Below are 24,727 nucleotides of genomic sequence, written 5' to 3' on the forward strand. Positions count from 1 at the left end.
CATAATTATCTGGAATAGACATAGTAGTCTTTCTTTAATATTTTCATTAATCCAAGCATTATTTCATCCAAGTTCTTGAAATGTGATATATTTGGTGCCCAAATGGGGTGTCTTCTCTCGATCAGATGGGGGCCCCCAAATGTGGGGCCACAGTTGGGTGGAAGCCACTAGCACCAGCAGTTAAAGAATTCAAGTGAAGCAGAAGAAATAGAAGGTTATTGAATCCACCGCAAGGGGGCCAGGGGCAGGACAGCAGAGAGGCTGTCTGCAAGGTGTCAGTGGGTGGGGGCTGTTTTTAAAGGGGGAAGATGAGGAGGTATGGCGACATATGGAATATTCCCTTTTTTGGGAACTGTGCCCAGTTGTAAGTAGCCCATTGGTTAGTTAGGGCCTATGGATATTTTGAGGTGGCTCCCCTGATGGGCTTGTCTGTATTTAGCCAGGTGTTCAATGTGCCCTTTCTACATCCCATTGCTCAAGCCTGTTTGCCTAAAAACAGCCTTTACAATAAATTCTTTTTTTTTTTTTAATGTGTATATTCTTAAATTTGGTCTCCACATGAGCCAGAATTAACTACAGTCATCACTAAGCTTGCTTACATCCATATATTGACACCTTTCTTTCTTTTTTAGTTTTGTTTTTTTGGTTTTTTGTTTTAGTAATCTCTATACCCAACGTGGGGCTTCAGGTCAGGACCCTGAGATAGAGGGTCACATGCTCTTCTGACTGAGTCAGCTGGGTGCCCCCATATATTGATACCTTTCAACAGCACTGGGGAGGTAAATAAACAGTTGCCCCTGCTTTACTATTTTCAAAGTATTACCAGATTTCTTTCATGCCCACAACTCTGAGAGATAAATGACCTAAAGATTTGTTTCTATCTTTACCAAATAAGGAAATTTAAGCTTAGACAGCAAGGGATTTAACTAAGAACACTGAAAATAATAATTAAGTTCTCTGACTTCTAGATCAGTGCTCTTTCCTACAATCCAGTTAAATCTATCTGTTCAAATACTTGTGATTCATATAAAATCCATTCAAAGAAGTTATCCCTCATACCTCCAAGTTAATTGAGTTGAATATGCTATCCTTTGTATTTTTATTTTAAAAAATAGTTTGATAATTATAGTCTGTAATCAGACAATGTTTCTTTTCTTTTTTTTTTTTAAGATTTTATTTATTTATTTGAGAGAGAGAGAGTGAGCAAGAGAGAGAGAGAAAGCACCAGCCAGGGGAGGGGCAGAGAAGCAGACTCCCCGCTGAGCAAGGAGTCTGGGATCATGACCTGAGCCAAAGGCAGACACCTAACCGACTGAGCCACCAGGTGCCCCCAGGCAATATTTCTTAATTTAAAACCAAATGGTGTCAACTACACTTCAACTTAAAAAAGGGTATTTGTGGGCGCCTGGGTGGCTCAGCTGTTTAGCATCTGCCTTCGGCTCAGGTCATGATCCCAGGGTCCTGGGATCGAGCCCCACATCGGGTTCCTTGCTCGGCAGGGAAGCCTGCTTCTCCCTCTCCCACTCCCCCTGCTTGTGTTCCCTCTCTCACTGTCTCTCTCTCTCTCTGTCAAAAAATAAATAAAAATCTTTAAATAAAAAAAAATTTTTAAAAAAGGGTATTTGTGGGGATAAAACTGTAAAACACAGCACCATACAGTAGCCATGGGCTTTCAACACAACTCAAAATAAGAAATATTCTATACAACATGACCCAGAACATAGATATATATACTTGCTGGTATAAAGGTTTTACAAAACTAAATATGATATACTCTGATATTTCCTGTTCTATTTCATTTCACATAATGCTGATAAGGACCACTGAATTGATTTCATGACCCACGGTTTGAACACCATTTTTCCCCTCTCACTAAATTAAGCAAATATGACTCTATACCATAAGCATATGTTACTATCATAAATTTATGTTGTTATAAACTTAAAAAATCAGTTATTAACAGACAAACCAGAAAAATACACATATTCAAAGATTTAATAGAATAAAATTATAGAATAAAATTTAGCTGAAGGATCTAAATTTCTGTACCAAAACAGCTTCCCTTATACAACCCTATTCAAAATCCTAATAGGTTTGTAAAAATTGACAAGGTGATTCTAAAACTTGTTTGGAAATGCAAAGACCCTAGTATAGCCAAGACAATACTAAAGTAAAAGAATGAAGTTAGAGGATACATGCTACCAAGTTTCAAGATTTACTGTAAAGCTACAGAAATTAAGACAATGTGAACCTGATGTAAGAACAAACACAAACAGGGCGCCTGGGTGGCTCAGCTGTTAAGCGTCTGCCTTTGGCTCAGGTCATGGTCCCAGGGTCCTGGGATCGAGCCCTTCATCGGGCTCCCTGTTCAGTGGGAAGCCTGCTTCTCCCTCTCCCACTCCCCCTGCTTGGGTTCCCTCTCTCACTGTGTCTCTGTCTGTCAAGTACATAAATAAAATCTTTAAAAAAAAAAAAAAAAAGCCCCATACTTAATGGACTGAGCCGCTCAGGCACCCTGTAGTGTAAATTTTGATTTTGTTTTTCTTCTTAAGATTTTATTTATTTGAAAGAGACAGACAGACAGAAATAGCGACAGAGATAGCAAGAGAGAGCCCGAGCAGGGAGGAGAGGGAGAAGCAGACTACCCGCTGAGCAAGGAGCCCGATGCAGGGCTCAATGCGGGGCTTCATCCCAGGACCTTGGGATCATGACCTGGGCCGAAGGCAGACGCTTAACCCACTAAGCCACCGAGGCGCCCTGTAGTGTAAATTTTAAAAGACTGCACTACACACCCATTAGAATAGCTAAAATAAAATATCCTGACAATAGCAGACAATAGTGAGAATGGAGAATGATTGGACTCTCATACCTTACTGGCTGCAAACTGCTACAGCCCCTTTAGAAAGCAGTCTTCACAGTTTCTTACAAAGCCAAATATATACCTAATATATAACCTAGCAATCCTGCTTGTAGGTATTTACTCCAGAGAAATGAAAATGTATGTTCACACAAAAACCACTATTTGAATGTTTATAGTAGCTATATACATAATCACTAAAAGCTGGGAACAACACAAATGTCCTTCAACCAGCTATGGATAAACAAACAATAGAATACTATTCCGCAATAAAATGTAATAAACTGTATATGCATACAAAGTCATGGGTGAATCTCAAATGCAATTTGCTAAGTGAAAGAAGACGTACACACACACACCTACATATTGTATTATTTCATTTATTTGAAATTTTAGAAAAGGCAAAACTTCCGTGATAAAAATTAGATCAGACTTTGCCAGAGGCCAGATTCCAAACAGACACAAATAAACTTTTAGAGGTGATGGAAATGTTCTAGATCATGATTATAGTGAGGGTTACATGACTAAATACACTTCTCAAACTTTATTGAATTGCACACTTACAATCAGTGAGTTTTATTGTAACTAAATTATATCTAACTGAAGCTGACCCCAAAGAAAATGCAAGCAGAAGAAAAATCCCTTGCTTCAAATATTAAAGAAAAGGGAAAAAATTACATATTTTTGTTAGCTTTGATATAGGATAAAAAATCATCCAACCCAGAAAGATAGGAGACAACTTGCTTTTCCAAGTTATAAAGGTGACTAAATGGTAGAGAGTTAACATTAAAAAATGCAAGCAGACATGGTGACACTAAGTTATGAACATCATGAAAACTTTTGGGTCCAGTTTCCCTCCCACAATGTACACTTTTATACTATTTACTGGTTTAGCATATTTCTTATTTTGTAAGAGTTTTGGGGTTCTTTTTGTTTTGTTTTGTTTTAAAGATTCTATTCATTGGGAGGCCTGGGTGGCTCAGGTGGTTGAGTGACTGCCTTCGGCTCAGGTCATGATCCTGGAGTCCAAGGATCGAGCCCCACATTGGGCTCCCTGCTCAGCAGGGAGTCTGCTTCTGCTTCTCCCTCTGACCCTCCTCCCTCTCAGGCTCTCTCTCTCAAATAAATAAATAAAATCTTTAAAAAAAAAAAAGATTCTATTCATTTATTTGTCAGAGAGAGAGAGTGAGCACAAGCAGGGGGAGCGGCAGGCAGAGGGAGAAGTAGGCTCCCCGCTGAGCTGGGAGACCGATGCAGGACTCCATCCCAGGACCCTGGGATCATGACCTGAGCCAAAGGCAGATGCTTAAACAACTGAGCCACCCCGGCATCCCTGATTTAGTATTTTTCTATGGGTTTTGTTTGAATACATTAAAATGAAATGTCTTTCAAAGAAATCCCAACAGAATAAAGAATAAGAGTGTTTGTATTAAACTACATGATGTATACTGAAGGCTCAAGCTGAAAATCACCTTGTATATTTCATTTCATGGATGTCTAGTCAAGATAATCAATTTGGTCATGAAAAACAATTTATAATTGCAAATTCTGCACATATGCATGGGGATAAATGGAAATTTCATACATTCAACTTTGAAATAGCAGATTGCTGATAATCATAAAGACCTTACTTCAGAGGGATTAAGAGATGTGCCAGGAAAGAATAATTTGGACTATATTGGTACAAGATTGCTTCTCGTGTTATCTGGGATACAAGTGATACTACATACTTAGTGAACGTCAGACTTCTGCACAGTTAATTCACAATATTGCATCCCAGGATACTAAATTAGAATTGTGTGGTCAACAAACAAGAATATAGACTAGAAATGTGGTATAATGGAAGGAAACCAGGAGTCAGGCAACCAGGCTTCTTCCCCCACCATCCCTCCTGTCCTTATCCACGACCACTATGTGACATGATCACATTCTCTACCAAAAAAAGTGTGTGTGTGTGTGTGTGTGTGTGTGTGTGTGTGTGCTAGTCTGCTCAGGCTGCCAAAACAAAATACCACACATTGAGTGGCTTAAACAACAGAATTTTATTTTCTTACACTTCTGCAGGCTAGAAGTCCAAGATCAACGTGTCAGCAGATTTTGTTTCTCCTAAAGCACCTCTCCTTGGCTTGCAGATGGTCATCTTCTCATTATGTCCTCATGTGGGACCTTTTCCGTGGTGCCTATGTCCTAATATTGTCCTTTTTTTTTTTAATATTTATTTATTTGAGAGAGAGAGGGAAAGGGAGCAGGGGGAGATGAGAGAGAGAATCCCAAGCAGACTCCGTGTTGAGTGTGGAGCCCAGAGAGGGGCTTTATCCCATGACCCATGAGATCACCACCTGAGCCAAGACCAAGAGTCAGGACACTTAACCAACTGAGCCACCCTGGAACCCCCCTAACCTTGTCTTTTGATAAGGACACCAGTCATACTAGATTAGGGTCATATCCTATGACCTCATTTCATCTTAATTACCTAGTTAAAAGCCCTATCTAGGGGTGCCTGGGTGGCTCAGTTGAGGTTAAGCATCTGCTTTTGGCTCAGGTCATGATCCCAGGGTCCTGGGATCGAGCCCCAAGTCAGGCTCCCTGCTCAGTAAGCCTGCTTCTCCTTCTCCCTCTGCCTGCAGCTCCCCCTGCTTGTGCTTTCTCTCTCTCTCTCTCTGTCAAATAAATAAATAAAATCTTAAGAAAAAATAAATAAAGACCCTATCTCCAAATACATTCACATTTAAGGTACTCGAGGTTAGGATTTCAATATATGAATTTTGCAGGGGACATAATTCAGTTCATTACAGGTCATTCTAGGATTAACTGACATCCCAGGATTCTACAACCCTCCATTATTACCTCTCTTTGCTTCTTTTCAAATTAACAATACCAGGGGCGCCTGGGTGGCTCAGTCGTTAAGCGTCTGCCTTCGGCTCAGGTCATGGTCCCAGGGTCCTGGGATCGAGCCCCGCATCGGGCTCCCTGCTCCACGGGAAGCCTGCTTCTCCCTCTCCCACTTCCCCTGCTTGTGTTCCCTCTCTCACTGTGTCTCTCTCTCTCTGTCAAATAAATAAATAAAATCTTAAAAAAAAAAAATTAACAATACCATCCCAGAATCCTCAGAAAAGGAGGGTGAATAGAATGCTTTGTTTAAACAGTTTAGCAAGGCCCACACAAGATAAGAGGATATCAGGAGATAGAATGAATTGTAAACCCTCCTTCAAATTTTATTATGATTGGTTGTGGACAATCTTTTATACAGAGTCATCGTATTTGTAGCAGGCCAGACCTACAGGCTAGTTTTCAGGCAGGTCTGATTATTCCTTTAACATAGCGGAAAGATCTCCCTTAGACACGTTAAGTCAAGCCACTTCACAATGCCAGTGTCATTTTATTTTATTTTTTTAAAGATTTTATTTATTTATTTGAGAGACAGAGACAGAGAAAGAGAGAGAAAAGCAGATTCCCTACTGAGCAGAGAGCCCGACATGGGGCTTGATCCCAGGATGCTGAGATTATGACCTGAGCCAAAGGCAGACGCTTAACCCACTGAGCCACCCAGGTGCCCCGCCAGTGTTATTTTAGAGTGGAACAAGCTGTTATCATGAAATAATTAAAAATTAGCAGTGGCTAAAAATGCAAAGTACCTGGAGTCCTTTGGGGAAAAATATAGCCTTTAAATGCAATCTCATGTTGTTTTTTCTTCTTTCCCAGAAGCTGTAATATTTCCAGCATGGCTTGAATGTATTAATCACTTGTTAATTTTGGAAGCTGCTGAATCAACACAACCTCCTCCACCTCTCATTTTTAACTTCAGTAAGATGCTGCAGGCCTTTGTGACAACAGAACTGTTCCCAGAACAGTTGACCCTGCCAACAATAACAAGTATCTCAGTCTTTGAACCTAGCTGCGAACTGGCTAATCATGGCCCTTCCCTGAACTTTGTCCTCCAACCCTTCCAGTGGTTTTATAAATCCCTTAGTGTTGGAAATATCTAGAGTGATTTCTCTTTTCCTGACAAATGAACAAAATAATATTTAAAAGTTCTAAAGACAAATGGCAGCCCATGTAAAGTTAGTATTTCTTTAGTGGGAAGTTACAGAAAACAAAACCCGAGGTAGCATAAGAAAGAAAAAGACAAAAGGGGAAAAGAGAAAAAGAAAAAATAAGTTCTCATTACGAGAATTCAGGCTCACTCACAGTACTCAAAACTTCAAATGCAGTCAGTCCTAAGAAAATACTAGTGCCAACTGGGTATTTACACCAAAGATACAAAAGTAGGGATCCGAAAGGGTACGTGCACCCTGATGTTTATAGCAGCAATGTCCACAATAGCCAAACTGTGGAAAGAGCCAAGATGTCCATCGACAGATGAATGGATAAAGAAGATGTGGTATATATATACAATGGAATATTATGCAGCCATCAAAAGGAATGAGATCTTGCCATTTGCAACGACGTGGATGGAACTGGAGGGTGTTATGCTGAGCGAAATAAGTCAAACAGAGAAAGACATGTATCATATGACCTCACTGATATGAGGAATTCTTAATCTCAGGAAACAAACTGAGGGTTGCTGGAGTCGGGGGTGGGGTGGGAGGGATGGAGTGTCTCGGTGATGGACACTGGGGAGGGTATGTGTTCTGGTAAGTGCTGTGAATTGTGCAAGACTGTTGAATCTCAGATCTGTACCTCTGAAACAAATAATGCAATATATGTTAAGAAAGAAAAAAAAAAGAAGAAGAATGTAGCAGGAGGGGAAGAATGAAGGGGGGGAAATCGGAGGGGGAGACGAACCATGAGAGACGATGGACTCTGAAAAACAAACTGAGGGTTCTAGAGGGGAGGGGGTTGGAGGATGGGTTAGCCTGGTGATGAGTATTGAGGAGGGCACATTCTGCATGGAGCACTGGGTGTTATGCACAAACAATGAATCATGGAACACTACATCTAAAACTAATGATGTAATGTATGGGGATTAACATAACAATAAAAAAAATTAAAAAAAAAAAAGAAAATACTAGTGCCAGTCATTGGGAAGGCCATCAGGAACCCAGGCAGTATTCTCATTTAGTGCCCTGTATCTTTGCAAAGGTTTTGTTTTGTTTTTGCTACCCTTTGTAAATGGCAGAGAGCATGGCAAATTTGTGTCCCAAATTTTTCATCTCCACCATGCAAGAAGCCAATCCTCCTCTCAAATCCCTCAGTTCCACATCCACATTCCTCAAAAAGAAAATCTGATAACAGCATTGGCACTGACAGCAACGCCCTGAGATTGGTGTGGGAAGTTTCCAGAGAGAGTAGATAATCAAAGGAAATAGAGTTTCAGGTGTTCACTGCGAGTGGGGAAACTTTTGCAATACATATATACGTGACCTGGGTGCTATCTGTGTCATTGCACAAGTGACTCATACACAAGAACACCTGGGTTTCTCCCCAGGAGTTTATGCTGTTCCTGTTTGTTGTTGTTTGTTTGTTTAATGACTTATCCGAGCTAGTTCTGTAATGTCTGTATTCTTTGTCATTTGTAGCCACTGAAGTATCTACCCAGTGTCTCAGTGTCTCCTGGGCACGGACACAACTGCATAGATTCGTGGTATTCTGGATTTCCAAAAATATATGTTGCGGTTTTTCAAAACCCTCTGTGGACATCTCATTCTCCAGATTTTCCTTTAAATTTTTTTTTCAACCTCTTGTTTTCCCTGTTATTGCTGCCACAGCCACTGCAATGGTAAACTGGTTAAAACTGGTTTTCAACAAATACATAGGACTGTTGGTGCTAAGTGAGTTCTGAGTCAAGTGAAAGGTAAGTCCTGAGAATGGGGCTTTTCCAGGGAGCTGCCAGCAAGGTCAAATAGTGATAATTCTCTGGGCATCGGACTTTTGGGGGCTTTCCCAACCTGTTCTTCCCCATCCAGAGGCTGCTAGGATGATGCTTTTCAAAGCACTATGATTATAAGACAGTTTGCTTTCAAGGCTACTGCAGGGCACCTGGGTGGCTCAGTTGGTTAAGCAACTGCCTTCGGCTCAGGTCATGATCCTGGAGTCCTGGGATCGAGTCCCACATCGGGTTCCCTGCTCAGCAGGGAGTCTGCTTCTCCCCCTCACCCTCCCCCCTCTCATGCTCTCTCTATCTCATTCTCTCTCTCAAATAAATAAATAAAATCTTAAAAAAAAAAAAAGGCTACTGCAGAGCTAGGGAGAGAGGGATGGAAATAAGGCAAGTTCAAACAACACAAAGCTTACTGTTTTTACTGAGATTTAGTTGTTTTTCTTTTAAGATTTATTATTTGGGGGGCGCCTGGGTGGCTCAGTCGTTAGGCATCTGCCTTCGGCTCAGGTCATGGTCCCAGGGTCCTGGAATCGAGCCCCACATCAGGCTCCCCGCTCTGCGGGAAGCCTGCTTCTCCTTCTCCCACTCCCCCTGCTTGTGTTTCCTCTCTCACTGTGTCTCTCTCTGTCAAATAAATAAATAAAATCTTAAAAAAAAAAAGATTTATTATTTGGAGCGCCTGGGTAGATCAGATGGTTGAGCGTCTGCCTTCAGATTAGTTCATGATCTCAGGGTCCTGGGATCGAGCCCCAAGTCAGGTTCCCTGCTCAGTGGGAAGCCTGCTTCTCCCTCTCTTTCTGCCCCTCCACCCTCTTGTGTGTGCTCTCTCTCAAATAAATAAATAAAATCTATTATTTATTTGAGAGAGAGAGAGCACAAGCAGGGGGAGTGGCAGAGGGAGAGGGAGAGAGAGAGAATCTCAAGCAGACTACCACTGAGCCCAAGCCAGAAGCCTGACTTGGGGTTCAAGATCATGACCTGAGCTGAAATCAAGAATCTGAGGCTTAACCGACTGAGCCATCCAGGCGCCCCTCAGCTTTTTCCTTGAATCAATGTTCCTTTATTTCCACAGTTAAATTTTTTTAAATATTTTATTTATTTTGGGGCACCTGGGTGGCTCAGTTGGTTAAGCATCTGTCTTCGGCTCAGGTCATGATCCCAGGGTCCTGGGACTGAACCCCCGCATCTAGCTCCCTGCTCAGTGGGGAGCCTACTTCTCCCTCTCCCTCTGCTGCTCCCCCTGCTTGGGCTTTCTCTTGAGCTCTCTCCCACTATCTGTTGAATGGATAAATAAAATCTTAAAAAAAAAAAAAAGCAACTGCAAACACAAGAAAAACTAGAAGTGACCACACATGCCCAGGGAAAGGCTCTGAAAAGACTTGAGAAGACTTTTAGTTTTACCTCAGGCTGATCCTCCCACAGACAGCCTACAACAACCAACAAACAATAACAATAAACAAAAACCAAATAACAAAAAACGGGAAACCCTGGGGACAGGGGAGAATCTGATATCCAGAGTTACCACATTATTAGATTCAAATGCCCAGTATTCAACAACAACAACAAAAAATCGCATGGCATACAAAAAACAGTAAATATGGCCCATTCAATGAAAAAAACAAAGCAATAACAAATGTCACTCATAAAGATCTAATTAATGGCACATATACTAGAAAAAGACTTTAAAATAACTGTTTTTAAAGATGCTCAAAGAACTAAAGAAGGAGGTGGAGAAAGTTAAGAAAGCATTGTGTGAACAAAATGAAAATATCAGTAGAGAAATAGAAGATCTAAAAAGAAACCAAAAACAACTGATTTGCATTTGCTTACTACTTAGTGATGTTTAGGATCATTTAATGTGCTTATTGTCCATTTGCATATCTTTTTTAGAGAAATGTCTATTCAAGCTCTTTGCCCATATTAAAATCTGATTTTTTTTTGTTGTTAAATTGTGGGAACTAGTATTTCAAATCAGGGGGAAAAGATGGATTATTCAACAATGGAGGGCTACTGGGTAACATTCTATAAAAAATTTAAAAATTGTCACAACTTTTCATGTTTGTTTCTTAAAGGGAAATAAAATATTTGGATAAAAATGCAGACCTTTTATGCACCATAACCAGTCCCTCCACCCATCAAGGCAGTCACTAGCATAAATTTATTGTTTCTCTTTTTATTGAAAAATAACTTTATATACTAAGTTGGTATAAACAATTTATAATTGTTTTGTGTGTTTTATATATTCTAAAAATTTATTTTTTCACTTAACATTATATTCTCAAGATTCATAGAGTCTAGCATAGTTTATTCCTTTTCATTGCTATATAGTATTTCATTGTTCCCGCATTCCATATTTCATTATGTATTCTCCATTTGAAGGTATTTGGTTGTTTCAAACTGCTTAATACTACAAATGGCTCTCTAATGAATATCCTTATATCTGTCTCCATGCGCACATGGTGAAAGTTTTCTAGAGTTTATGCTAACAAAGGAAATTGCTTCATTAATAGGTATGTGTATTTTCATTTTTAGTAGAAAATACCATATTGGTCTCCAGAAGGTTGTATCAATTTACATTCTCATTAGGAGTGTATGAGATCTGGGCGCCTGGGTGGCTCAGTCGGTTAAGCGGCTGCCTTCAGCTCAGGTCATGACCCCAGGGTCCTGGGATCAACCCGGCATCGGGCTCCTTGCTCAGCAGGGAGCCTGCTTCTCCCTCTGCCTGCCGCTCCCCCTGCTTGTGCTCTCTCTCTCTCTCTTGCTCTCTGTCAAATGAATAAATAAAATCTTAAAAAAGAAGTTTAAAAAAGGGAATGTATGAGCGTTCCGTATGTTCATATTCTCATCAGCATTTTATATTGTCAGACATAAGATCATTAGCAGGACTGAGGAATAAAAAGTGGTATTTCATTGTTGTTTTAATTTACATTTCACTGATTATTATAGAGCTTATCTTCCCATTTGTGTTTTTGGCCATTTGTTATTCCTCTTCTGCTATGTGCTAGTCTTTTCCCTGACCCATTTTTCTATTGAGTTTTTTGTCCTTTGGTTTTAATTAACTGTAAGAATTCTTCATTCTGTACAAAAGGTTTTTTTGTCTATTACAGATTGTTTCAGTTAGAAATTCAATTTTGCTTCAAGCAATAAAACCCTACAGAAAGACAAATGTTTATATTTTTCTTGGATCAGGAGATTTTGCACAGACCATACCAGGCTGGTGCAGGTGTTCATGAAGCTACCAAGGACCGAGGCTCCTCTTCTGTTTCAGTTTTCACCAACTTGGTACATGGCTTTCATCATTGTGGGACAAGATAGTTGCTATACTTCCATCTATTTCAACATTTCAAGAATAAGAAGGTTGAAAGTAAAAGGCAAAGGCTAAAAAGGGCAAAGGGGTGCTCCAGCTAAATCTTTACCCATTAAAAACCTTCATGGAATCTTGCCATTTGCAACTATGTGGATGGAACTAGAGGGTATTATGCTAAGCAAAATAAGTCAATCAGAGAAAAACATGTATCATATGATCTCATTGATATGAGATCAGGATATTAATCTCAGGAAACAAACAGGGTTGCTGGAGTGGTGGGGGGTGGGAGGGATGGGGTGACTGGGTGATGGACACTGGGGAGAGTATGTGCTATGGTGAGCGCTGTGAATTGTATAAGACTGATGAATCACAGACCTGCACCTCTGAAACAAATAATACATTATATGTTAAAAGAAAAGAAGATAGTAGGAAGGGAAAAATGAAGGGGTGGAAATCGGAGGGGGAGACGAACCATAAGAGACTATGGACTCTGAGAAACAAACTGAGGGTTCTAGAGAGGAGGGGGTGAGGGGATGGGTTAGCCTGGTGATGGGTATTAAAGACAGCATGTATTGAATGGAGCACTGGGTGTTATATGCAAACAATGAATCATGGAACACTACATCAAAATAAACAAACAAACCTTCACGGAAACACTATCGAACAGTGTCTATTATATACATAAACAAGAACAGTGACACATGGCTACCTTTAGCTGTAGGAGAGCCTAGGATGTTGAATTTGGGGCTTTTTATAATTTCCACAGAGACAAGGGAGAAGGGAGATGGATTTGGAGACTATATCACTCAACACGTGTTGACTCTCTCCAAATCTATAACATACTTTAATTTTAAATATGTATCTTCTTTCACACCAAAGTTTTCGATCTGGATATAGTCAAATGTATTGTGATGTATTGAATGTTTATGTCTACCCTAAATTCATATCCTGAAACTCTTTTCCCCAATGTTATACTATTTGGAGGTGGGAACTTTGGGGAGGTAGTTAGGCTTAGATTAGATCATGAAGCTGGGACTCTTAATAAGATTAGTGCACTGAAAAGAAGATGAAGAGAAAGAGATCTCTCTTTCTCTCAAGGAGCATGTATCACATCTAGCAAAACACATGTGAGGATACAGCAAAAAGAGAGCCACCTACAAGCCGGGTAGGGGGCCCTCACCAAGAACCACACTCTGCTGGTCTGTTGATCTTGGACTTCCCAGACTTCAGAATTATGAGAAATAAGTAATTGTCCACCCAGTTTATAGCATTTAGTTATTGCAGCCTAAGCTAAGAGATGTATCCATATTTTCTTTTTGCAATTCTATTTTTGGGCCTTAAGTAATCCTTTCCTTAATACTTAATCATAAACGAGATCATTGTGCTACACACCTCCAGGGGGCACTAATTAATATAGATTACAACGTGAATGGCGCCCCCTGGAGTTGGGTAATGCAGCAGCTCTATTTTTCTTCTATGACTTTAAAGATGTACTTTACACATTAGATCCTTCATCTCTGTGGAATTTATTATGTGTCTATCCGAGGTAAGGATCTTATTATCTTTGCTTTCTATATAGAGTTTGTTCCATTGCTATTTATGAAATAGTTCATACTTTCTCCAGTAATCTTTAATTCCTGTCTGAGTTCTCTCTTCTGTCCCATTAAACTAAATGGCTTTTCTTCAGTCAGTATCACACACTTATTAATTACTAATGATTCTTAAGTATGCTACTTGGCAGGACCAGTCTTTTGTCGTAGAGACTGCTAGTTGTTCACCAAGTTTTCTTCTTCTCTAGAAATTTAGCTAGACTAGAATTTTTCAGTCTTGCTTGAGATTAAGGGGAACCAACGAAATACTGGTGGAAAGCAGTCTTTGCCACTTCCAGACATGGTTCCTAAAAATCTCCCTTGAGATTCTCCATGCCTTCCCTCAAACCTCTTCTTCTGGCTGGATGCAGCAGACCCAGTGGACTCTGAGGTCCTATGGGATAATGGCGCCACAAGGCAGAGGATCCTGCGTTCCTGGAAGACTCAATGGAGCAGAATCGGTCCTCCCCCTTGCTCTTCTGCCACTGACTATTACTGGACTGTGATATGAGTGAGAGAGAAACTTTATTGTGTTAAGCCTCTGAAATACTGCAGCTGTTGATTGTAGCAGTTAGCTCACCCTAACATTCCATCACATTCTTTTGGGAATCATCTTGCCTGTTCTGGGCTTTTCTTTAGGGTTTTTTTAGAGTCAGTTTATAAAGTTTATAAAGTTCTTCAGAGTCCTACAGGGATTATAATTGGAATTGTATTTACGGATAATTTGGGAAGAATTTTCATCTTTATAATTTGGGATATGACTATCAGATGTCTGCCGGGAATGGCCAGCAATCCTTGTATCGAAGGATGAAAGATGACTCCAAACTTTGCCGTGAAAGAGAGGAGAAGGCTAGGGGGTCAACACTCAGAGACCAAGACCCTTTGCTCATCTTGGCTCCCGCTTTTATTGGTCCTTCAGGATATCCTTATCACTGTTTCTCAAGCACATGATAAGTGACAAGGGGTCTTACTGAAACTGAGAGGATTTATGGGAAAGATACGCTAATCTGCATGTGCTACTAAACACAGCCTAAGGGACAACGCATACATCTCTTAGTTCACAGGTCGGCTGTTTGGGAAGGTAAATCCCTGCGGCATTCAGGCCCACGCCCTTCTCGGAAACCCTCCCTCGCCCCCCAGCAGCCTCTGTGTTACATTTTAGCAAGCCAGGTATTATGGCTGATTTCATGCTCTACATTAACCCCAACATATGCCTATTTATTCAGATTTTTCATGTCCAGATAAATTTTAGTTTTTCTCCATAAAGATATTATACATCTTCTGTTTCTAGTACTTTGGAATTTATTGCTATTGTGAATATTTTTTCTATTACATTTTCTAATCTGTTGCTGTTGTTTTAAAGGATCATTATTGATTGATCTTATGTTCAATGACCTTGCTGAACACTTTCTTAGTTGTAATAATAGTAGCTTCCCTTAAATTTTCTATGTGGACAGCTTATCATCCACAAATAATGAAATATTTCCTTTTTCTTTCCTGATTCTTTTTTTTTTTTTTTTAAGATTTTATTTATTTAGGGTGCCTGGGTGGCTCAGTTGGTTAAGCAACTGCCTTCGGCTCAGGTCATGATCCTGGAGTCCTTTAAAAAAAAAAAGATTTTATTTATTTATTTGACACAGAGAGAGAGAGAACCCAAGCAGGGGTAGTGGGAGAGGGAGAAGCAGGCTTCCCGCGGAGCAGGGAGCCCGATGCGGGGCTCGATCCCAGCACCCTGGGATCATGACCCGAGCCAAAGGCAGACGCTTAACAACTGAGCCACCCAGGCGCCCCTCTTTTCTGATTCTTATATCTCATTCATTTTCTTTAATCTTGTTGCATTAGTTAAGACTATCATACCTTCTAAAAGTTTGTAGTTTTGGGGTGCCTGGGTGGCACAGTTGGTTAAGTGTCTGACTCTTGGCCATAGGCGCCCTATGTTAGATTTTTTAATGTTCACCTTTCTGTATATTTCTGGAATAAACTCTGTTCACTCTAAAAGTAAAAATTAGAATGGGGTACCTGAATGATTCAGTAGGTTAAGTGTCTGTCTTCTGCTTAGGTCATAATCTCAGGGTCCTGGGATTGAGCCCCACATTGGGCTCCCTGCTCCGCGGGAAGCCTACTTCTCCCTCTCCCTCTGCCCCCCACTCGTGCTCCCTTACTCTCACTCTCAATAAATAAAAGTAAAAATTAGAATAATTGTGGTGAATTTGTATTGGGTCATTATTCTTAGAGAAGCTACAACTCTATCTCCCAGCATTCCCTTCCTTGTATTGTTCTAAATTAGGGTTGACTGTAAGAATTTATGTGAGATTTGGCAGGTAGGAGTGAAGCATCTCTGAAGGGTACCAGGCATGGAGTAGCACCTTGACCTACTTTCCTGAGTCTTAGGTCAGGCATGAGTTCAGCTCCATGAAGACTGGTACCGTTTTGTTCTGAAGGCCATCCAATGTCAATGACTTTAGAGGCAGTGAGAGAGAACATAGAATTCAATTTGTCCTCATTGGTTCTAGGTGGCCTTAGGGGTTTCAGTTTGTCTTTGTTCTTCCCTACTTCATGTAAGTTCTTGACTATAACACACACTGATCTATAGCAGTTTTAAGCTCCCCTCCAGATGCAGAGGCAATAGCTTTCCAAAGACTCTTCAGTAGCTCCCACAATTAGATAGTTTAATCCCTGTAATTAATGTCTGATACCATATCCATCATAATGGTTGTGCTTTCCTGATCAAATTGTAGTTCATACAAAAATATATTGTCTTTATGGATTTATAAACGGAACACAAACTCCTTTTCATGGTATATATGACCTTTAAGTGAGCCTCAGCCAACTTTGCATCCAATACCTTGTCCCACCTTCCCTCATATGTTCGGTCTCATTACATGAGCAACCTTGCTGCTTATCACATACTGTGTGTTTTAGCTTTTTCACCTTTCCTTAGAATGGTTCTCTCTCACCTTCTCTGCTTGTAAATACCATCTCATCCCAGAAAAACCAGCTCAAATGTTGCTTTCTCTATGATCTTCCTCATCTGTGTCACATAGATTTAATTACTCTCTTGTTCCTGTGGCATGTACAATTTTTTTTAAAAGATTTTATTTTTTTTAAAGTTTATTTTTAAGTAGGTTCCATGCCCAACGTGGGGCTTGAACTCATGACCTTGAGATCAAGAGTCACATGCTCTTCTGACTGAGCCAGCCAGGCACCCCTTAAAGATTTTATTTTTTTATTTCTTACTTACTTATTTATTTTTTACTACTTAGGATTTCTTTAATGTGGTGATAGATATGAGGGTTAAGAGCACGCACTCTTTTTTTAAAAAAGATTTTTACTTTGAGAGAGAGAGTGCGTGCACGAAGCAGGGCAGGGGCAGAGGGAGAGAGAGAGAGACAAGCTGACTCCCTGCTGAGCAGGGAGCCTGACATTGGGCTTGATCCCAGAACCCTGAGATCATGACCTAAACTGAAGGCAGACACTTAACTGGCTGAGCCACCCAGGGGCCCCAAGGACTTTTGTTTTTTTAAGGTTTATTTATTTGAGGGGAGGAGGGGCAGAGAGAAAGAGAGAGAGAATCTCCAGCAACTCCCTGTTGATCAAGGAGCTTGACCCAGGGCTCAATCCCACAACCCTGAGATATATGACTGGAGCTGAAATCAAGAGTCGGACTGGATAATGAGATAATGACTGGAGCTGAAATCAAGAGTCGGACACTCAACCGACTGAGCTACCCAGGTGCTCATTAAAAAATTTTATTTTTAAGTAATCTCTACATCCAGCATGGGGCTTGAATTTACAACCCTGAGATCAAGAGTCACATGTTCTACCAACTGAGTCAGTCAGGTGCCCCTACATGTACAATTTTTTAAATGTCAATTTAAATGAAGTATAACATACACAAAGAAAAATAAATCTTTTTTTAAGAGAGTTAAAGAAGAGATTTTCTCTTTTTTTTCTTAAAGGTTTTATTTATTTATTTGAGAGAGAGAGAGAGAGAGCATGAGAGGGGGGAGGGTCAGAGGGAGAAGCAGACCCCCAGCCGAGCAGGGAGCCCGATGTGGGGCTCGATCCCGGGACTCCAGGATCATGACCTGAGCCGAAGGCAGAAGCTTAACCGACTGAGCCACACAGATGCCCTTTTTCTTAAAATTTTTTTTAAAGATTTATTCATTTGACTGAGAGAGAGAGCACACACACAAGCAGGGGATAGGGGCAGAGTGAGAGGGAGAAGCAGACTCTCCACTGAACAGGGAGCCTGACACAGGCTCATAACCTGAGCCAAAGGCTGACACCTAACCAACTGAGCCCCCTTTTTTTTTCTTTCTTTTGAGTATTGCTGACACACAATGTTTCATTAGTTTCAGGTGTACAACTTAGCGATTTAACAAATTTATACATTATGCTATGTTCACCACAAGTGTAGCTACCATCTGTCCAATTATATCACTATTACAGTATCACTGACTATATTCCTTATGCTGTGCCTTTTACTCCCATGCCTTATTCATCCCATAGCTGGAAACCTGTATTTCTGTCTCTCCTTCACCCATTGTGCCCAACCCACCACTCCTTCTCTTCTGGCAACCATCAATTTGTTCTTTGTATTTATAGGTCTGATTCTGCTTTTTATTTATTCACTTGTTTTTTTAGGCTTCAAATAAATCTTAATTATACATTTCAATAGTTTCACAAATTGAACATACTCATGTAATAAGCATCTAATTCAAGAAATAGTATGTTACTAGAACCCCAAGTTTCCCTCATCCCCTTTCCAGACACTGTATCTCCAGCCTGAATTTAAACATGTTGCTTTTGCCTGTTTTTGAAATTTATATAAATGGCATCACACATTATGTTCTCTTTTGAATTTAGATTCTTTTCCCTCAACATTAAGTCTATGAGATACATAGATGTTGAATAGGTGTGGTTCATTTGTTCTCACTGCTCTTCAGTAGTATCTATTCTACTGTTCATGGTCACTGAGTTGTTTCCAAATTTGGGCTGTTACTAAATAGTACTGTTATGAACATTTATGTACTTGTTTTTGTGTACATAATATAGCTTTTTTTATATCCTTCAATTTTAACACTTTTGCATTGTGTTGTGATTATTATATTACATGGCTACTTACCACCCTAGACTGAGTTCCCTGAGGGGCTTTGTAACCTCAGTGTTAATTACGTCCCATGGGACATAGTAGGAGTTTAAAAATGCTTGTAAAGGAAAGAGCATCTAAAAGAATAATTTTTCGGTTATTTTAAAATTTACTCCTTTAGGTTTATTAAAACACATAAAGATACTATTTTACCTTTTTTATGGTCATGTGTAAGAAGTGGGCCCATTCTTGATTAAAATATCTCTAGAAAGACACAAGCAAGAATGGTTCACTTAGAGCGCCTGGGTGGCTCGGTTGGTTAAACATCTATCTGCCTTTCCGCGGGCCGGGCTCCCTGCTCAGTGGGTAGTCTGCTTCTCCCTCTCCCTCTGCCTTTCGCTTCCTCCAGCTTGGGCTCTCTCTCTGTCAAATAAATAAATAAAAACTTTAAAAGAAAAAAGAATGCTTCACTTATTATGGCGATCATTTAGTAGTATGTACAAATAAACAATCATTATTTTGTACACCTGAAACGAATATAATGTTGTATGTCAATTAAATCTCAGTTAAAAAAACAATGCTTCATATCAGGCACTGTTCTGAAGGTACTGAAAGATATTAACTAGTGTTCCATGAGATATATTTTAGGTAGAATTATAGGTTGTTCACATAAATGGAAGGCAGCTTAGGAACTGAGTCAATCCATCATATTCATCATTGTGTTTCAGTAGGAGTTACCACATATAAATCAGCACAGCTACATGAGAGAGCTACTTTTAAAATACCTTTATCTGAATAATCTCAATTTCCTTTCTCCTTATGTTATTCTCCTTGATTGGAAATCCACACTACCTGCAAATGGAAATTCCACAAAACCACTGACAGAAAATTCCTATTCATCCGTACCTAAAGACCAACATACTATACATTTGCTTATTACATAAACTTATTGAAGAGTTGTCAAAATGAAGACTTAGAAATAAACACCCCAGCCCTTTTATAAGTATGCATGACTGAACAGATTGAAACTGAAATGAATATAACACAAAAACAAAGAGAGGAAGCAGCAGATATTAAAACACGTAAATTAAAAAAAAAAAATAAAACACGAATTCTTCCTAGTTTGAGTAAATTACAAAAACTGTTAGTTTATTAACACTTTGGCGTCCTGGAAGAACTCCAAGATCTAAAGCAAGAGGATTTTTTTTTTTAAATTTTTCAGAGTATTCTTTTTCTTTTTTCTTTTAAAGATTTTATTTATTTATTTGACAGAGAGAGAGACAGCGAGAGAGGGAACACAAGCAGGGGGAGTGGGAGAGGGAGAAGCAGGCTTCCCGCGGAGCAGGGAGCCCGATGCGGGGCTCGATCCCAGCACCCTGGCATCATGGCCTGAGCCGAAGGCAGATGCTTAACGACTGAGCCACCCAGGCGCCCAGCAAGAGGATTTTTTTGGACTGCTTCTGGCTCTGCTACTTACTAAACTGTGGGACCTTGGGCGAATTAGTTACCGTGAGCCTCCATTTCCTCTTTCGTAAACACCGTATAGCGGTTTTGGAACGTGTGTCATTCTCTTGGCAAATACCTGGCATTCGGGAAAACGGTAGTCTTTAATTACCTAAACGGCCCCTGCCTTCAGATACTTGCCCCCAAAGTAAGTAAGCAAGCAGCAGCAAAAAATTAGACCCCAGTTCTCCGATTCACACCAGGTCTCAGCAGGATACCTCTGAAGGTATCACGGAGGGTCCCTCTTGCTGGGAGCGGATGTGTCATTGTGAATTGGCCCCGGAGTGCTAGGCAGCGGGAAGGGGGGATTTCCGCCGCAACGGCTCCAGCGTTTGCGGTACAGAGAAACCGAACCGGAACAGGTGGGAAGAACGCGGGCCGCAAAGGGAGGTATCCGGAAGCGCCGCAGAGGGGGTGGGGGGACTACATTTCCCACAAGTCCACGGTGCAGGGCGAGGGGCGGGCGTCGGGGACAATACCCTACGGGCCTTGCCCCGGAATGCCAAGGTAAATGGCGGCAGTGCGGCTCAGAGGGAAGAGTAGGTTACAGTCTGCGCTTAGATTTCTGCTAGTAACCCTCCTAACCCACCCCGAACTGACAAAGAGGCCCTGGCAATTCGGGGATTTCCGGGCCGCAGGACTCCATCCTTAAAACCCCTTTCAATCCCCCCAAGGTGGGCCTGGGGGCTCTTCCGGGTGCCTGAGGTTGCGGGGCGTTATACTAGAAAGGTTAAGGCCCACGGTACCCCTTTCAAGGGTTGACAGTCCGTACTGCGTCCTCAATGCTCCCTCCCCCGAGCCCTGCGGCCTATTAAATCGGGCTGAAGCTGGGCTCTGCCCGGCTTCCCAGGGCAAGATGTTAGTGGTGGTGCTGGGGAAGGTGCCCTGCTCCCTCGGCCCAGTCTGGGGGCGGGCAACCTTCCCACACGCCTTTGGTTACTCTCGGACTTTCTTGGCTCAAGGCGGCTAAAGCTGCCGAAGAATCGCCGCCCAAGCACTGCTCAACACTGATCCAGCATCTCACATTCTTTCATCTACTCTTTAGGGTGCTGTAAAGATTGCCAGAACTCGAATGGCAGAACATGAGTTTCGCACCGAGCCTATCCGGATCTAAAGCCCTTTCTTATGTCCCATCACATTCCTCAACCCTTAACCTAAGAGGACAGGCGCTGTGGATCGCAGGGTCTTTGTTTTGTTTTTTTGTTTTGTTTTTTTGCCCAGCGGTACCTTTGGGCCCTGGTGCAGGATCCAACCCCGCCTCCCCTGCGCGCTTCCCACTGTCCGGCTGCACTGGCACAGACGCGGCGGTCCGGCCTGTTCAAAAACCGAGAACCCGACCCATCTCACTTCCCTGCCTGGCCTTCTTCTCTGGCCCTACCCAAGCGACCGACAGCAGCGCGCGTCGTCGCCTCGGACGCGGGGCGGGTGGGTGGAGTCGGCTGAGCGGCCGCACCCGCGGCCGCAGCTAGTGGGTCCTTTAGTGGCTCTGGGGCGGGGCTGTGGGGAGGGCGCCGACTGACCGACGGACCCCGCCGGGATGGGGAGTGTGGCTGCTCCGCCAGGGTCCTGCGGGTGGGAGAGAAGCTCCGCGACCACGGGTGTCCGGAGCCCCTCCGTGTTGTGCTAGAGATGCTCTTCCTCTCGGTGAGTTGTTTTTCTGTCCCTGCGGGCCGGCTCCTCGGCCTAGGTCACGCCCTGGGGAGGAGGAAGGAGCTGGGCCACCTCGATCTGTGTGGCCTGGATAGGGCAGGGCAACGGGGCAGTGACCAGCTGCGTGGACCTCCTCCCTTTGGGCATGTTGATCCGCGGCTGCGCTCCATGTTCCAGTTTCATGCAGGCTCCTGGGAAAGCTGGTGCTGCTGCTGCCTGATTCCAGCCGACAGACCTTGGGACCGGGACTGGGGCCGGCGCTGGCGGCTGGAGATGGCCGACCCGAGATCCGTGCACGAAACTAGGTTTGAGGCGGCGGTGAAGGTGATCCAGAGTTTGCCGAAGAATGGTAAGTGCGCTGGGTCCCGCCTGGAGAAGCCTCCTGCGGAGGCCGGAGGCCCCAGTTTCTGAACCTCGCCTCCTTTAATCTTTCTGCTTGTAGTCTTGCTGATTTAACCTCCTTCGTTTCTGCGTTTAAAAAGGAATGTAATTGGAGGGAAGGTAAAGAGTAAAGAGTGTTAATTAATTACCTGCTGATCTTTCAAGATTTTGAGTAGTTTTTATTGCTGAAAACAGAAGTCTGTTACTTAATGACTGCGGATTTGGATATGTTTAAAAAAAAACTGGGTTGGGGATGCTTGGTGCCGCATACTCATGAAGTGTACTATTTAAGCCTTTCAGAAACTTTCGATGTGAAGGGAGGGAAAGGAAAGAATAACTATATTCATTTGTAAAATGATTTATTTTAATAAATACATATGATTGTGACTTTTTTGTGTGTGCTATTCTCTTATTCTAGTGTTCTCTTTCTTATTCTTATATTGGGCTTTCCTTGCAGCTTAGGAGAAAAGTCATTCCAGTTGTTCCTTTGTATTTAATGTGTCATTTCTCAGGCTACTTTCCAAAATTTTTCTCTTTATCCTTGGCTTTTAGCAATTTGACTTTGATGTGTCCAGGTGTGGTTTTCTTCAAATTTATCCTGTTTAGAGTTTACAGAGCTTTCTGAATTTGTAATTTTATGTGTTTGACCAAAGTTGGGAAGTTTAAAGCCGTTATTCAAATATTTTTTTCTGTGGAGAGGCTTGGCAAGGGGAACTTTTATCTTTTACTTCCTATCCTTCATTATATGAATTATTTTTCACAGTAAACTTATATTTTTTAAAAAGATTTTATTTATTTATTTGATAGAGAGGGAACACAAGCAGGAGGAGTGGGAGGGGGAGAAGCAGGGAGTCCCACGTGGGGCTTGATCCCAGAACCCTGGGATCATTACCTGAGTCCAAGGCAGATGCTTAATGACTGAGCCACCCAGGCACCCCTAAAATTGTATTTTTTAAATGATGCTTTTAAGCACTATTACTGTGCCAGAGTGTAAAACTCACTGAATACTCATGAATACACCGTTATTGCAGTATTTAATATGTTTTCTATTTTAATCATGAATTGTCTTGGTAATGAATATTCAACACTGTTTAATAAAAATTCATTAAATAGAGATTCAAAAGGTTTTGAAAACAAATATACGTAAAATAGTATTCTTTTCGTAATCTCAAACGTCAAACTAGGGGAGGACATATGAGGGGTTTGTTATTAAGAGAACAGGGGCCCCTGGGTGGCTTAGTTGGTTAAGGGTCTGCCTTTGGCTCAGGTCACGATCCCAGTCTCCTGGGATAGAGCCTTGCATCGGGGCTCTCATATAATATGTGTGTGACAGATTATACTTTATCTGGTGTCTTACACACAGAATATATACAATACCTTATCAGTTTTTGCTGTAATCTATTCTAATGTATATATCACTCATAACAAATAATAAACTTTAAAAATAAACTTTTATATCTTATTTTGATTTACTGAAGATACTATGAAATGAGGCTCTTGGTGTTTTAAATTTAGTTTGTTTTATTTAAGTAGGTAACCATTAAAAAAATAAATAAATAGGTAACCATTTAAAAAATATTTTTTCAAATAAAACTTTATTTCAAAGCTTAAAAAAATACATAACCATTTTAACTGTAATTTCCCCATTTTTTTTTTTACCTTTTATATAAAGAAGGACCATATTATTGAAATAATATATCTAATAGATACTCCTAAAGGAGCATCTATTATATATAGATAATTGTTACTGTGATTTTGGAATTAATTATTCGTTCTTGGCCAAACTTGAAACACCAGCTCTCAGCTTGTCTATGTTGTAATTTTCACAATGTTTATAAACTACTCGTTTTTGATTACTACATGTTATCTGTTTATTATGCAATCTATAAAGTTTTTAAAATACCTTTTTACAGTTTTAATTTTTATTTTTATAATAATTTTGGTGTAGAATTAACATACAAACACACTGAATGTAAAAAATTTTAAAACACAAGTAAGCAAAAAGGAAAATAAATTAATCTCTATGCTTACTTTCTCCAGAGATATCTTCTTTAACATTTTGATGTGTTTCCTTCTATTCTGCTTTTTATGTATATAAATACTTATTTTGCAAAAATGGATTATATTGGATATGCTATTTTTTTTTTAAGATTTTATTTATTTATTTGACAGAGAGAGACTCAGCTGAGAGAGGGAACACAAGCAGGGGGAGTTGGAGAGGGAGAAGCAGGCCTCCTGTGGAGCAGGGAGCCCTATGTGGGGCTCAATCCCAGGACTCCGGGATCATGACCTGAGCCGAAGGCAGAGGCTTAATGACTGAGCCACCCAGGCGCCCTGGATATGCTATTTTTAAACTACTGTTTTTTTCTCACTTTATAGTAGATTGTGAAATTTTTCTTAAGCCATTGTTTATACTTTCATGCCATATAATTTTTAAGGGCTGTAGTTATAAACTATTCTGTTGTATATATGTATCATAATTATTTAGGCAATTATTTATTATAAAACATTTGCATTCCAATTTTCC

General features: G+C 40.9%; 1 protein-coding gene across 8 annotated transcripts in view; it reads left to right on the forward strand.

Moving 5' to 3' along the window:
- The first annotated feature begins 20,623 nt into the window (after positions 1 to 20,623).
- The window catches only part of ACBD5 (acyl-CoA binding domain containing 5), a 42,301-nt gene continuing 38,197 nt past the window's right edge, over positions 20,624 to 24,727 (forward strand). For 2 of the 8 annotated variants that reach the window (XM_032396696.1, XM_032396697.1), the window contains exons 1-2: positions 21,659 to 21,813; positions 22,007 to 22,168. In XM_032396696.1, the coding sequence (XP_032252587.1) occupies positions 22,093 to 22,168 (76 nt within the window). In that variant the 5' untranslated portion in view covers positions 21,659 to 21,813; positions 22,007 to 22,092. Of the gene's footprint in view, positions 20,677 to 21,219; positions 21,814 to 21,996; positions 22,169 to 24,727 lie in introns of those variants that run through there. The other 6 variants (XM_032396695.1, XM_032396690.1, XM_032396692.1 and 3 more) reach the window with 6 other exon arrangements.

The sequence above is a fragment of the Phoca vitulina genome, unplaced genomic scaffold, assembly GCF_004348235.1.
Source record: "Phoca vitulina isolate PV1807 unplaced genomic scaffold, GSC_HSeal_1.0 scaffold93, whole genome shotgun sequence".
In the NCBI taxonomy this organism is placed as follows: Eukaryota; Metazoa; Chordata; class Mammalia; order Carnivora; family Phocidae; genus Phoca; species Phoca vitulina.